The sequence below is a fragment of the Chanodichthys erythropterus genome, chromosome 14 (assembly GCF_024489055.1).
Source record: "Chanodichthys erythropterus isolate Z2021 chromosome 14, ASM2448905v1, whole genome shotgun sequence".
In the NCBI taxonomy this organism is placed as follows: Eukaryota; Metazoa; Chordata; class Actinopteri; order Cypriniformes; family Xenocyprididae; genus Chanodichthys; species Chanodichthys erythropterus.
This window is the reverse complement of record NC_090234.1, coordinates 41159721-41174422: the sequence shown is the minus strand read 5'-3', so window position 1 is coordinate 41174422 and position 14702 is coordinate 41159721. Positions and strand designations below refer to the sequence as shown.

At 39.4% G+C, this 14702-nt stretch overlaps 1 protein-coding gene across 1 annotated transcript in view; it reads right to left on the bottom strand.

The window, feature by feature from the left end:
* Positions 1–10938, bottom strand: part of myo16 (myosin XVI) — a 203165-nt gene extending 192227 nt beyond the window's left edge. Inside the window, exon 1 of the mRNA XM_067410402.1 lies at positions 10684–10938. Within this exon, the coding sequence (XP_067266503.1) occupies positions 10684–10909 (226 nt within the window). The 5' untranslated portion in view covers positions 10910–10938. The remainder of the gene's footprint in view (positions 1–10683) is intronic.
* Positions 10939–14702: the final 3764 nt, after the last annotated feature.

Sequence of the window (14702 nt, the reverse complement as noted above, 5' to 3'; positions counted from 1 at the left end):
TATTCCCATAGAGAATTTCTGATGAGATGTTTCTGACCTCTTGGTCTTTCAGAATAATGGACGCTGTAGTTTGTGGTCATCTTTAATTTGCATTACAGAGATGAAACAATGATTTAGTGGCATTTACTGAGACCCCGAGGCACAGTGTGGTGAAAGGAATGATGCCTGCGCTATACAGTCTTCAAAAGGACTCCTGGGTAATTTTTTTTTTTTTGTATGGGTAAAGATGTCTTTGTGACTGATATTTACATCACAGCTGTACACCATATTTATTGATGGACATTCCTGAGATTTTATTTTAAAGATCCAATTTCTTGTGAGACCTTTATCACAACGAAGACTTGGTAAAGTTTTTAGTAGACTTAATACAGGTACATTTATAGAAGCTTTTTTCTGCCATGGAATAAAAAAAATAAATAAAAAAAAAAGTTAATTGCGACTTCTCACACTTCTGACTTTTTTTCTTGCAATTGCGAGTTTACATCTAGCAATTCTTCTTTTTTTTTTCTCAGACTCATATTTTAAGTTTAACGTGTAATTTTACATTTTTTCTAGTGATAAAGTATGTTTATGAGTTTAATTCATAAATTTTTTATCAAAATTAAAAAAAGAACATAAATTAATTCATTCATTCATTAAAACTAAATCCATAAAATGATCCCATGAAAATGACCCTATGATGAGAACCCCTGAAAGTCTATATAGAAACCTTTTCTTCTAAGAAAGTAGTAAAGTGGGACACTTATACTTAATAATCTTTTGTTATTTGTGTACATGCATCCACTACTAGCAAAAATCTGCATTAACTGCATCCTAAACTAGTATGGGATGAAACAAAGGAGCTTCTTGGGTTCTGACAGCTTTTCATGCCACATTTGGACAGCAATGATAGCAAACACTATAGTAAGTAAAAATGTAAAACCATATAAAACAATTAATTGTGAGTACCACAGTGAAATTTAGAGATTCACAACATCCATCAGTGATGTATTATTTATGTAGATTCAAGTCGGTAACTACTACTACTTACTACTACTACTACTTACTACTTACTACTACTACTACTTACTACTTACTACTTACTACTACTACTACTACGTTTTGTAGCTTCTTTATTACAGTACTAAGAAAAATAAATAAATAAATAAATCTTCCCTACCAGTAGAAAACTTCAAGACAACTGAAATTGTGCACAAAATGCCATTTGTAGCAATGACTGAGAAAAGGTTAATAACTGTATCATATCCTTGGTGCAAAATTAAAAAATGTAATAAAATCAAATAATTATATATATATATATATTTTTTTTTTATTTATTTATTTTTTTTTTTGTGTGTGTGTAACAGTTTATAATTATTCACTTTCTAATATTCATTAGCACTGATCTTTGGTTTAAAAACAAATCCATTTTCTCAGTATTTTCTAAGATGTACAGGTTAATCAACTGATATTTGTGGCTGTTCTCAAATGGCTGATTTAGCAGGTTCCGATCGAGATGAATAGAGCAAGATTTACTGTAGGAAAGTTAGCAGAGGTGCTGTGTGCTGCTCTGAAACAGCATGTAATCTACTGTAGCTAATGCACAGAATAAGAGAGAGGTACAGAATGACAGCGGATGGAGCAAACTACATTTAAAGTCGTTATCAGGTTCCAAAAACAGGGTACCAAAATGTGACTATATGTCTCTATAATATAAAGATGTCTCTGTCCAAGTAGCGGTGCACGTTATGACAATCCTGCCGAGTTTGGGGCCTTTGTGATTTACGGTCTCTGACGGAAAGACATTTTTAGGGCATAAGACAAAAAAAACAAAAACAAAGATGGCAACGATGACAGCAAACATGAAGACAACGATGAAGACTAAATCAGTACAAACACAATAGGGTTCCAGCACCCCAAAAAGGAGACACAAAACAACCTGTAGTAGCTTTGGCTTTCTGAGGTGTAAGATATTCATGTGTGTGAATCCCATAAGATTTATCAAGCTGACACTGAGAATAACATTCAATACCAGCCCAATAACAGGCCAGTACCTGGGGCAAATACAGTTTCCATCAGCATTCAGAAACCGCACATAAACCAATTCAAATGGAATTGATTTCATTGCTCTATATTCCGAGAGCACCATATGCTCCTGCTCCCACTCTCATATGAGGCTGATCATGTTAAGACAATGATGACCTCTAATAAAAAAAAAAATAAAAGAAAAACACATCCACAGGTGCATGCACACAATATAAAAGATCATATTTAGAATTCAAACTGATACTGGAACCGCCCAGTAGAGCCCAAATGATTATTTAGTCCTTTTATTACATATAGCATAGATGTTCTGGGTGGTTGCTTACTAGTCCAAATCAAAAGAGCCCACCATCAAGTATTTAAGATATTCTGGTCACTAGATACAATTCACTAGACACTAGATATAAAGTATTTCCCCCCCCAGTTTTTTGGTCCACAAGATGAAAACTGTAAAAGCCCCAATATACTTAAAGCGAAATCGAAGAACAAACTGGTGTGATGTCATTTTGAACAAAATCAGGCCAAAAGAGTTCATTTCAGGAGTTCCAGAAAAGTCTGTGGTCATACCTGTTATGGTCTGTGGTGATTACATGATAGGTAGGTGTGGCTCTGAGGCTCCACCTTCTTTGATGCGGAAATCTTCAATTAATTTCTTCTGATGAGTCCGTCGAGGTCAGACATGAGTAAAAATGAACACACTGGAGAGCTTCTTTACATTACAAATTGAACTTAGAATTCGAATTGAAAGCGACACTGACTGTTTTTTCATGTTTAATATCGTAAAACTGCTGACTTTAAAGCAATCTATTGTATAAAGTGGTATATATATATAAAAAAATGTGACTTGACTGGAGTGCCAAATTACAGAGATGGTGCAAACATATTGTCGCAGGTGAATGCAGAATCACAATAATAAACAAGGTTTAATTTAACAAACAGGCGGAAGCGTAACAGTGTGCTCATATACAAACAATAACCGACAAATGACAGAACAGAAGAGGGAGTATAAATGCACAGTAAATGAGGACACTATAAACGGGAACAGCTGACAAGACTTAACTAATTAGAAACCATAATGACTATTGAGAACTAATACAGGCAAGACTGAACTGAACTAAACCGAACACGCATGTGACATAGCGCCCCCCTCGGCAAGACACCATGGTGAGTGGAGGAACCAATGGAACAGAGTGGCTGACGGACCAGGGCGACATTGCAGGCCTGGAAGCCTAGCACTGAGCTGCTGACTGGCAGGACTGAGGCGGCAGCAACGGGGACTCGGATGACCGGGGCGACGCTGGAGAGAGCAAGGACAATGGGGAGGTTGTAGAAAAGGAGGAGCGGAGGCGATGGTGATGAGCTGACGGGCAAAGGCGGAGACATGGGTCTGAAGGTCCGAGATGCAGCCGGGGACGCTGCCTCAAGCCAAGCTGGTAGAAGGGAAGCCTGAGGAGAGTTGGATGAGCCACACGGAACTAGCGGCGGGGGCAGAGCCAAGGAGCTTGACGACACTACTGGTGCCAACGAATCCAGGGGACTGGCCATAACCAGTAATGGAGATGGGATTAGGAAGTAAGGCAAGGATGAGGGCTGAAGAAAACTTCTGGACAGGACCGGCAAAGAAGCTGAAGATTCGAGGGTGGGGACCATAGATCTATTAAGTCAATGTCTGCTCCTGGTTCTGCGATGGACTGATTCGCCTGCCTGGGCTCCAGGTCTTTGGTGTTCTCCGGCTCCTGTTCTGGGTAGGCCTCGGTGGGTGCCTTGGGCTTGCTGGTGTAGAGAGAGAGAGAAAGGTCGCCGTTCCGGAACATTATCACCAGATACTCCAGCCATCGTCGCTTATTTGGGCAGAGGAGGTGGTGCAGTGCAGGTGAGTCCAACTTTTCCTTTCTTTTTTTTTCTTTACTCGTTCTTGAGGATCAGTTATTCTGTCATGGATGAAGAAGGCAGACGAATGCAGAATCACAATAATTTAATTCAACAAACAGGCGGAAGCGTTACAGTGTGCTCATACACAAACAATAACCGACAAATGACAGAACAGAAGAGGGAGTATAAATGCACAGTAAATGAGGACACTAAACAGGAACAGCTGACAGAACTTAAAAAATTAGAAACCATAATGACTATTGAGAACTAATATAGACAAGACTGAACTAAACTAAACTGAACATACATATGACACATAATCGACATCGCTATGGTTTAATATCGCATCAATATCAGATGGTTTCTTTACTGCTGTTTTCTCAACACTGTAATTTTTGTTGTATTAATTCTGAGAAAAGCATGTAACACATATTTACATGTTCATCTAAATGCTACTTCCAGCCTTATGGGAGGCGTCGAGATGTTCACTAACATTATACCACTGAAAGATATTTATATAACTTCTTTTTACCCCTAAGCGAAGAATGAAAAGGACTTTGCCGTGCATATATCGGGGCCTTGATTTCAATAACTTAGAAACATACGTCTCTCCGCAACAAGCCATTAGATTTGAGGCGACTAAGATTTAAGGTTTAAGTAAAGGATTCGAACAAGCCCCTAACCAAATAAATAAAAGTGAGCGAGTGTTACTTGCTAATCCGCGACTGGAGGAAGAAATGACATTGAAAAGTTTCAGTGAGCATAAACTAACACACACTCAATATGCTAAAAAAAAGTAGAGGCTGGGGTCTGCATTTCTATCAGAGATTCATTAACATCTAACCCTGAGCTGGTGTCACAAAAATGTGATGCTTCAGTTCACCGTTGAGAAGCCATGTGAACAGCAGGGGTTATAGCGGCTGAGAGGCAGAGTGTGTAATCTAATTGTGTCTTGGTATCACTGGTGTGTGATCCCCATCTCTCTCACGCCTCGGTGCTTGTCGCCACATAAATGCAGAGCATCACAAATGCAACTGAGGAGGTGCCGCTCATCTAAGAGCTCAATGGCTTGATGCGTACTTTGTTTGTGCAAGATTCAGATCAGTTTCAGTCAGTCTTCAGGGCTCAGATCTGACCGAGTAAAATGTATGGACACAGTCCCTCAACCCTCATTTGTGTGCTATGCTAAGATAACACAGACAATCCATGCAGTAAAAATCAATTACATCACTCTATGAAAGCAGAACCAGTAGAAATTCACATAGAAGAAGAAGAAAAAAAAAAAAAATTATCACAAACCTCAACAATCTCCTCAAATACCAATTACATTTGTAACATGCAAAATATTTCCCTTTACCACAGGAGTGTAACACCCTCCAGTGATCTATTGCTTCAAAACGTGCCCCTTTTCCATTCTGACCTCTGGAACATCCCTAAACTCCTGATTATGTGGTATTTACACATTTTGAACGACTTTTAAAATGATTAAAGATGGGGCGATGGGGAACATTGCCGACAGTGTTCCCAGGGTTCCTCTGGGATATCTTCAGCCTGAGGCTAACACATTCCCTGCATATAAATACAGTATGCTGAAACTCCTGTCAAAAAAGAAGCGTCAGCAATATCACACATACGTGCACATTCCTGTAAAACATACAACCAAAAATGGCCTAATGGAGAGTATCTGCACATGTATGGTACATGTGTTAAGTGATGCTTGCTGGCAGTTGTCATCAAGTTCCTGTGACAGTGATAAGGGTGTAGAATAAGTGGAATAACATTTCAATTCAAGTCCCACAAGGGGCAAATCAATAGACCATCACCAATGTGTCAGTTAGGAAGGCATTTAACCTTCCTCTAAAGACGGGAATGATCCAAAAAAAAAAAGAAAGAAAAGAAAAAGAAAAAAAGTGTACTGCAAGTTTACAAGCATCAGATAAATTACTAATCTCTAAAAACAGTTAGCGTGCAAGAGTATAAGCACAACGAGGCTGACTACACTCAGAGTAGGAGAGAGAGTGAACAAGAGGGGGATTTGAAGAAAGACTGTAGAAAGAGAGATGACTGAGAGACATTACAAAACGAGAAAAGGACAGGAATATCACTGGAAAAAGAAGGGTTATGATCAGGCAAGAGCTTCCAGCACTGGAGAGACCTAAGCATTAAGGCCTGAAAATGGAAACGTTTCTGCTCCATATGTGAGTAACATTGGTTTTGAGAGTGTACTGCTGGCGACTAACAACAAACTCTTTCTTAAATATACTCATCTACTGCAAGTGAATTTTTGGTTCGTCCTTGTCGTTCATTTGCCATCTACACTTTTTGCAAAGCCTAATTTTGCTTTGCTTCTGCTGTGATAGAGGCATTCCAATGTTTCATTGCGTGTTCGTGCATGTTGGGGGTGGAGCAATGAAGGGATGGGTGTGTTTGTTTGGGTTGATTTCAAATATCAACAGTTCAACAATGATTCTCAGAAAATCGCTTACTGCACCTTTAAGCTTCTTTTGTACACCAGTCTGTATAGACTGCCATTTGTTGTTTGAATTTTTTCCATACTAATCTATTTTTATGGCATCAACTATTCAGTTTACCCTGCCATCATGTAACAAAATAAATGCAAAGTTCTGTCATGAAACTCTAGATGAGCAGGCTAATAGGTCCTTTAACTCAACCTGCTCGTAATCTCATCATCATCTATAGGACACAGCTGATTGGTTCCTGCTGTATCAGTAGCCAATGAGCTTATATGCTCATTCTTCAAATACATGAGTAGCATTTGCCTTAGCAGTGCAGCATGCTTTCAGAAAGCCTCCACCTTCCCCAGCTCCACCTGTATAGATCTGCTATGGGTAATTCATGTACGCTATATTGTACAGTAGCAGCATGTCTTACTTGCTCACAGCAGCGTGTCATGTATGTATTGGCAGTAGCAAGTCCTGTACTTGCTCTGCAGCAGCAGCATAGCAGATCTATTCCAAGACCAAACATTGTCATACCCATTACCATGCCAAACACTCCGAGAGTTGTCATGACAGAACTATAGTTGTCACTTTATATGGATGTCATATAGTCGTTTTCAGTTCTCAGTGGGCAGTTCTCAGCCAGAACATTCTGCAATGTCAACTTCATGCTGATCATGGTTCCACGAAGAACCTTTAACATCCATGGAACCCTTTAGTTGCACAAAAGGTTCTTTATAGTGGGAAAATGTTTTATATTATTTAAATGTTCTTTACACAATGGGGGGAAAAAGATTCTTCTGTTCAAGAACTGTTACCGCTGTACTATGGAGCTAGAAATATGACAAAATGATCTGCATGCAAGACATTTATTTCTGGGTGTCTCTGCTACGCTTATTTGTTTTAGTATAAAGTAAATTTAGTATGGAAGTGATTAGCATGCTTAACAGTCACGCATAACTCTACAATTACTATATTTCTGCTACATTCTGTTATCAAAGTTGGATGTTAGGCTATTTCACTAGCTGGCGTTTTCAGCTCAAGAAAGTCACAAATGATCATTCAGATATGTGTAACATAGCAGGCGCGATTACATGACTTAAGTGTGGTAGCGTTCGATATGTTACACATATCTGAATGATCATTTGTAATGTTCTTGAATTTACACAATTCAAATTCAGATAATTTTGTCATATTTCTAGCTCCATACTTTTCCACCAGAATGGTTTGCTTTCCAGAGACTTTTTCGACTAGGTGAACTGCGACATATTTCCACAGACTACACCATGTGTTTCCACAGATGTGAGGAACAAACATTGCTATGTGTTGTTTACCTGACTACAACCAGTCTAAAATCAAACAATGCGCTTTCTGGTGCTCGAGCAGGCAGTGCGGCACTTCTGTTTTGCTGTTCACAGTGCCGGGAGTGATTCTGGTGTACCAGCAGCTTGCACAAACTCCTGGTACTCTCATCTGTCCTTTTTGAAGATATATTGAAACTGAAACCATTAATTCACTCAATCTCGCATGCTGGGTGCACACGGTTTTGTATATTAAAGATATAAATAGCAATGTAGTGTAACATTACTACATTGCTCAAGGAGACTGCCACAGCTCCCTGTTCCATGGCTACGAGCAAGTTTTAGGGCCAGAGTTGAACAGATCCTTCCACCCATTTTCTACAGTGGAAATGCACGGAATGGTTCGAGAACGGACACAGGCCAGTAACCCGGAGGATCTTTGGGGAACCAATGGGTCTTGTATGGCATCGCTGCAAAAACCCCTCTTGGAACCTTAATTTTCAAGAATAATAATAATAAAAAAAACTGGATGTTTGAAAAGAAAACAAATCTTTCAGCAGTTTTTAACAATAATGAAAATTCTACAAAATGTTCATGATAATAAATAAAATTATTTATTCCAGAGGGTGAAGGATCTTAGAGGTGCTTTTGTCTGTGCAAATGCATTCTCGTTTTACTGAATGAACCAGACAGTCTCTGAAAACGACTCTCACTGTATACAGTAGCCAAGCAACACTGACGCCTTAAACCAAAACACAGGCACAGAGCCATGAGAAATCAATATTCCAAGTCACTGACTGGTCAAAAGGCATTTGCACAAGACGCTGATCACGTCTGGATGAGTGATCAGAACAAAAGCTAAAGTCATTGCCAATTTGGTAATTAGTGTTTAGTAGGTGGGCTAAAGTTGCCATTCATCCTCAGCCAAAGGTGCCATGTTTCCAACAGGCGTTGCCACAGGAACACCAGCTGGTGCCGTAGACCAGCTGAACCAGGCTGACAGCCAATAAGGCAGATGCACATGGTGACCTGCAAAGGCTGCTGGGATATCTGACACAGATTTACCCAGACAGCTGGGAAAATAGTTGGCAGGGACTGGCAGAAGGAAAGATATGAAGATGGAAAACTGCACAGAGAAAGACAAAGGAACAGATGGATGAGTTTTAGGAGGTTGTAAAACATCACCACATACAGACTTCACAAGCACCAATCAAAACTGACCACACTTTGCTATTCCCTGTAAAATCGGTGTTTCCAATCCTGCTCCTAGAGGACCAACGTCCTAAAGAGTTTAGCTCCAACCTGCCATGTTTATGCACTGTTTTATAGTACAGAACGTGAGATTTAAAGGGGCCACAGCCTGAATCGGTGCATAGTTAATGTTGCCCCAAAATAGCCAGTTAAAATAATTAATTAAAAAAAAATCTATGGGGTATTTTGAGCTGAAACTTCACAGACACATTCAGGGGACACCTTAGACTTATATTACATCTTGTGAAAGAACGTTGTAGGGCACCTTTAATGAACTGTTCAAAAAGACTTGAGAAGTTACTGGTTGTAATTAGTCTTGAAGTAAAGCAAGTTTTGATTAAAGATTTGTGAAACTAAAAATCAGTATCATTACTGGCTGGTTGATCATATGACAGTTAATTACCTCAGGAATTTAGTAATATCTGGATTAACCATGCATTTATAGTTGTCGAAAAAGATTTTAAATATGCAATCAAAGCCCAACTGAACCATTAAAATTCAACAAACTATGTGATGGAGAAGCTTCAGAACCAAAGAAAATGCCCATTATGCACAAAAAAAAGAAAGAAAGAAAGAAGTCGAGCAGACCTAATAGATCAAACAGTAGGTGTTTTAATTAATAATATTTTGTTGCAATGTTCATGACTGTTCACACTTAATCTGCATCAACTGGGAAATGAGTCAGTTTGACTATAAAATGCAGTACTTTCAGATCTCCTTGGTGATAAAGTTTTATGTTGCCTTCAGATGGATGGCACTACATTAAAAACGAGAGTCCTCTTGCCTTTATCTTGCATAAGCAGAATGAGAACAGCTCTGCCACTCCCTACCGCAAAGTCACGGACAGAAATAGCTGACTTGGGTTGAATTCATTTAGCCTCCACCATTGCTTATGATGCAGAAGGTGGCCGCTCTGTGATTGTCACCCTGTCTCACACAAGCTCCTTTACCCTGCAAGCTCTTGATTAGATTACTTTTGCCTGTCCCAGGAGTGGCGCGCCACACTCTGAATATTAGCTTTTTGACTGGCCCATAATCAGCTTGAGGAATGATCTAATACTCAGCAGCTAATGGCAACTCCTGTGACAGCTCGCCTTTCTGGAAATTAATTTGGCCTTTTTCACCATCTTGCCTGCTGACTAAGCCACTCCCCTCTCTCTCTCTCTGCAATACAAACACACTCAAACTAACTCAAACACAGACAACACACATTCCTTTTCAATTCTCTTCTTTTAGTGTCACTCTTTAGATGTAAGAGACAATTGCATTTTAGAATGAAGTAGGGCCTTAAAAAGAAAGAACGAGGTAGGGCCTTAAAACATCAGCCAATCGTTTGTGTGATCGTCACATGAATGATTGGCCAAGAGGGCCAATCTGCGTACGTCTCTCACAAGGAACATAATGGCAGTGATTGACAAGCCAGAGGGCCAATCGTTTATGCGAAGATCACACAAACAATTGGCTGATGTTTTTAAGGCCCTACCTCGTGCACAGATGATGTATATTGAAATTATTCCTTTCAGTGCACCTAATAAATAGTCTTTTATCAGTTAGTAAAGACAGTTTCAAGTAATATTGCAAAAATGTATGAAACAAAACATCCTCTATAGCACCTTTAACTGATGAGTTATTATTGTAAAGTGGTACTGACAGCTCAAGAACGTCCTGTGTGAACGACCCCAATTGGTATTCAATCAGCACTGGTCTAATTTGCTTGTGAGAAATATAATTTACAACATGAAACCAAGATAACAGATAAACAAACATAAGTTTCTTACCCTCTTTGTCGTCGTGTCGTATAATGGCATCCTGGATGACGTCTGAAAGAGTGAAGCTGATTCTTTGTTTTTTGCGGTTGGTGGCCCGGGGCTTGGGGAAGCTCTGCTTCTGTAGTGTCCGTTCACGCTCGTAGTAGACCCGCAGCTGCTCGCAACGCATGCGTCTGACCAGCCTCTGACGCTGGCCCAACGGCAGAGACTCCAGCAGACACTGGTCTATCTCCATGTTCTGCCTGAACACGTTACATAGCTGAAAACAACCTGAACAGAGAGACAGAGGAGAGAATGTGCAAATGGTTTAGGGAATAGAACAATGGGACACAGGAGTTGATAGCAAGAGAAGAGGGAACATGAGGAAAGAGAGGAAAAGGGAAAAAGGAATAAAATAAGTAACTGAATACATTGCATGGCTAAGTTCTTTAGTGTATTTGTCAATGTTTTTCTAAAAAATAAATAAATAAATAAATCAATCATGATATACATAAGGCTGGGTATCGTTACAGGCATCCCGATTCATTGATTCAATGTACACACTCATATATATATATATATACACACACACACACATATTGCCAAAAGTATTGGGACACCCCTCCAAATCATTGAATACAGGTGTTCCAATCTCTTCCATGGCCACAGGTGTATAAAATCAAGCACCTAGGCATGCAGACTGCTTCAACAAACATTTGTGAAAGAATGGGTCACTCTCAGGAGCTCAGTGAATTCAAGCGTGGTACCGTGATAGGTTGCCACCTGTGCAATAAGTCACTACTCCCTACTAAATATTCCACGGTCAACTGTTAGTGGTATCATAACAAAGTGGAAGCATTTGGGAACAACAGCAACTCAGCCACGAAGTGGTAGGCCACATAAAATCACAGAGTTGGGTCAGTGCATGCTACAGTCAATTGTTATAGACCATGGGGTATATTGTGTGGCCTTCAGATTAGCTCAAGAACAGTGCGTAGAGAGCTTCATGGAATGGGTTTCCATGGCGGAGCAGCTGCATCCAAGCCTTACATCTCCAAGTGCAATGCAAAGCGTCGGATGCAGTGGTGTAAAGCACACTGCCACTGGACTCTAGAGCAGTGGAGACATGTTCTCTGGAGTGACGAATCACACTTCACTGTCTGGTAATCCGATGGACGAGTCTGGGTTTGGCGGTTGCCAGGATAACGGTATTTGCCTGACTGCACTGTGTAAAGTGTAAAGTTTGGTGGAGGAGGGATTATGGTGTGGGGTTGTTTTTCAGGGGTTGGGCTTGACCCCTTAGTTCCAGTGAAAGGAACTCTTAATGCTTCAGCATACCAAGACATTTTGGACAATTTCATGCTCCCAACTTTGTGGGAACAGTTTGGGGATGGCCCCTTCCTGTTCCAAGCAAGGTCCATAAAGACATGGATGAGTGAGTTTGGTGAGGTGCACGTAAAGTCAGGCATCCCATAACTAATATACACACACACATACATATATATATATATATATATAAATACATACACATATACATACACACAAGAAAGCAAAAGAATTTGATTTTAAATAAATGCTGTTCTTTTGAACTTTCTATTCAAAGATTTCTGAATAAAACTTCCACAAAAACATTAAGCATTATATTAAGCAAAAAATATTAAGCAGCACTGATCATGTGACACTGAAGACTGGAGTAATGATGTTGAAAATTCAGACTTGCCATCACAGGAATAAATTACATTTTAAAGTATAGTCAAATAGACAAGTCATTTTAATATACATTTCACAATATTACTGTATTTTTGATCATATACAGTAAAGTCTAAGAAATTGTACCTTTTTTGGAGCTTAAAAGTAGCAATTTTAATTATCTTGAATTATGTTACAGACACATAGGCCTAAGGGTTTATTCACACTTGTCTTGTTTGGTTCGATTTAATCAAACTCAATTTTGTTTTCCCCCTTGGTGCAGATCTTTTGGGCAGGTGTGAATACAGCAATCGCACTTGGGTGCGGAACAAACAACCATACCGAGACCCAGCTGAAGAGTACTCTGGTACAGTTGAATTTCTGTCCAATGAATGGATGACCTTAACACACATGTAGTTCTACATTTGTACACTTCTGCTTTGAAAGTGTGCATTGACAACATACCATTTCCATCATACTATATTTGGGATAATTGCACACAATACAGATAGCATGTAAATTAGTTTGCAGTCTTTATCTCGTCTGCTTAGACACTAAAGCCAGGACAAAACTGATGCCAGACAGATAGGTCTGTGTATTCCTCAAAGCTCAGTCCATTCAAATCTTATCTGGCACACTCTGCTGAGTAGCGTGTCTGTTTAACCTTGAGAGAGCAGAAAATCTCTCCACACTCGGCAGCGGAAAGACTGAATTATCATGACTCAGCATTTCTCCTGCAGTAGCATGATGGAACAAAGCCAAAGCCATCCCTGTACACACACTGTAAAGAACTGCCAAATGCTCTGGGATCTGCAGGGGGCTGTAAATAAAGGAAAAAAATTGCACCTACTGTGAGAGACATATACTGTAGGTTATTGTAGGGCATTCATTAAACAATTTCTGCCATGAACCTCCAAGAGAACGCAATTAAATAATTCAATTACGGAAATATGGAATAACAAACACTGTGGGACTATTAAACTTCACCCTTTATTAACACTGAACATTATACCCTGCAAACGCATTGATGCACAAATGCAACCACTAAAAAAAAAAAACGAACTATCAGTGAATCCTCAGTATACAGAAAGGGTCTCAACCTGTCGTCTAAATCCAGAAATGAATCCATCAGATGAAATCTTTTTTTTTTTTTTTTTTTATTTGATGCAAAACTGAAAATAGTTCAAATTTTAAAAATGTGTTGAAACACCTATGTTCTGTGCCATTTAGTTGTGCTCCATCCATTTTTGAAGAGTATAAGAGATAAGGTTGAAAAAGTAATCAGAGCTAGCAAATTATTATAATCATCTAAATATCAATGACCTCATTTATAGTAATGATCGGCCAATATATAGTCAAGGCCAACATATAACAACTAATATTTTACTTTTTTTTTTTTTTTTTTTTAATTCTTGCCATTGTTGGATAAGATTTTCCATTTTGCTGCGTCGAAAGCAGGACTTTTATTTTGACAGATGCCATTATTGGTCTTCATTAGTTTATTTATTTCTATTAGATAGAAATATCTTCTAGGTTCTACGTCAGAACACCGACTCAGTATTGGCCGACGTGAGCAGCACGAAACATGCGTGTGATGCTGACGCCCAGGCTGGCCAATAATGAGTCGGCGTTTTGACGTTGAACCTGGAAGCTCTGCACTGTTTCTACAACATAAGCGTAGAAACTGACAGGAAAGAGAAGAGATTGGTGAATAAAGTTATTTTTGTTTAGTTTTTGCGCACAAAAAGTATTCTCGTCGCTTCATAACATTAAAGGGTTAGTTCACCCAAAAATGAAAATTATGTCATTAATGAATCACCCTCATGTCGTTCCAAACCCGTAAGACCTCCGTTCATCTTCGGAACACAGTTTAAGGTATTTTAGATTTAGTCCAAGAGCTTTCTGTCCCTCCATTGAAACTGTATGTACGGTATACTGTCCATGTCCAGAAAGGTAATAAAAACATCATCAAAGTAGTCCATGTGACATCAGTGGGTCAGTTAGAAGTTTTTGAAGCATCTAAAATACATTTTGGTCCAAAAATAACTTTGTTCAGCATTGTATTCTCTTCCGGGTCTGTTGTATATCCACTTTCACTCCACAGTGCCACTGCTTCTTCTTCTTTCCTGTTTTACGGCGGTTGGCATCCAGCTTATTGGTGCATTACCGCCCCCTTCTGCTCGGGACAGTGACGCTGATGACATGTTATCAGAGCTTCGTTTACAGTCTAAGGGAGACGCACGCTGTATTCAAGCTATTCTACATTGTTTGTATTTTGGTATTGCTATATTTTTTAAAATGGTGCATAGGTGTGCATGTCTCTGATGTCCTAATCAAGTCACTGTACAGAGCAGAAGGGG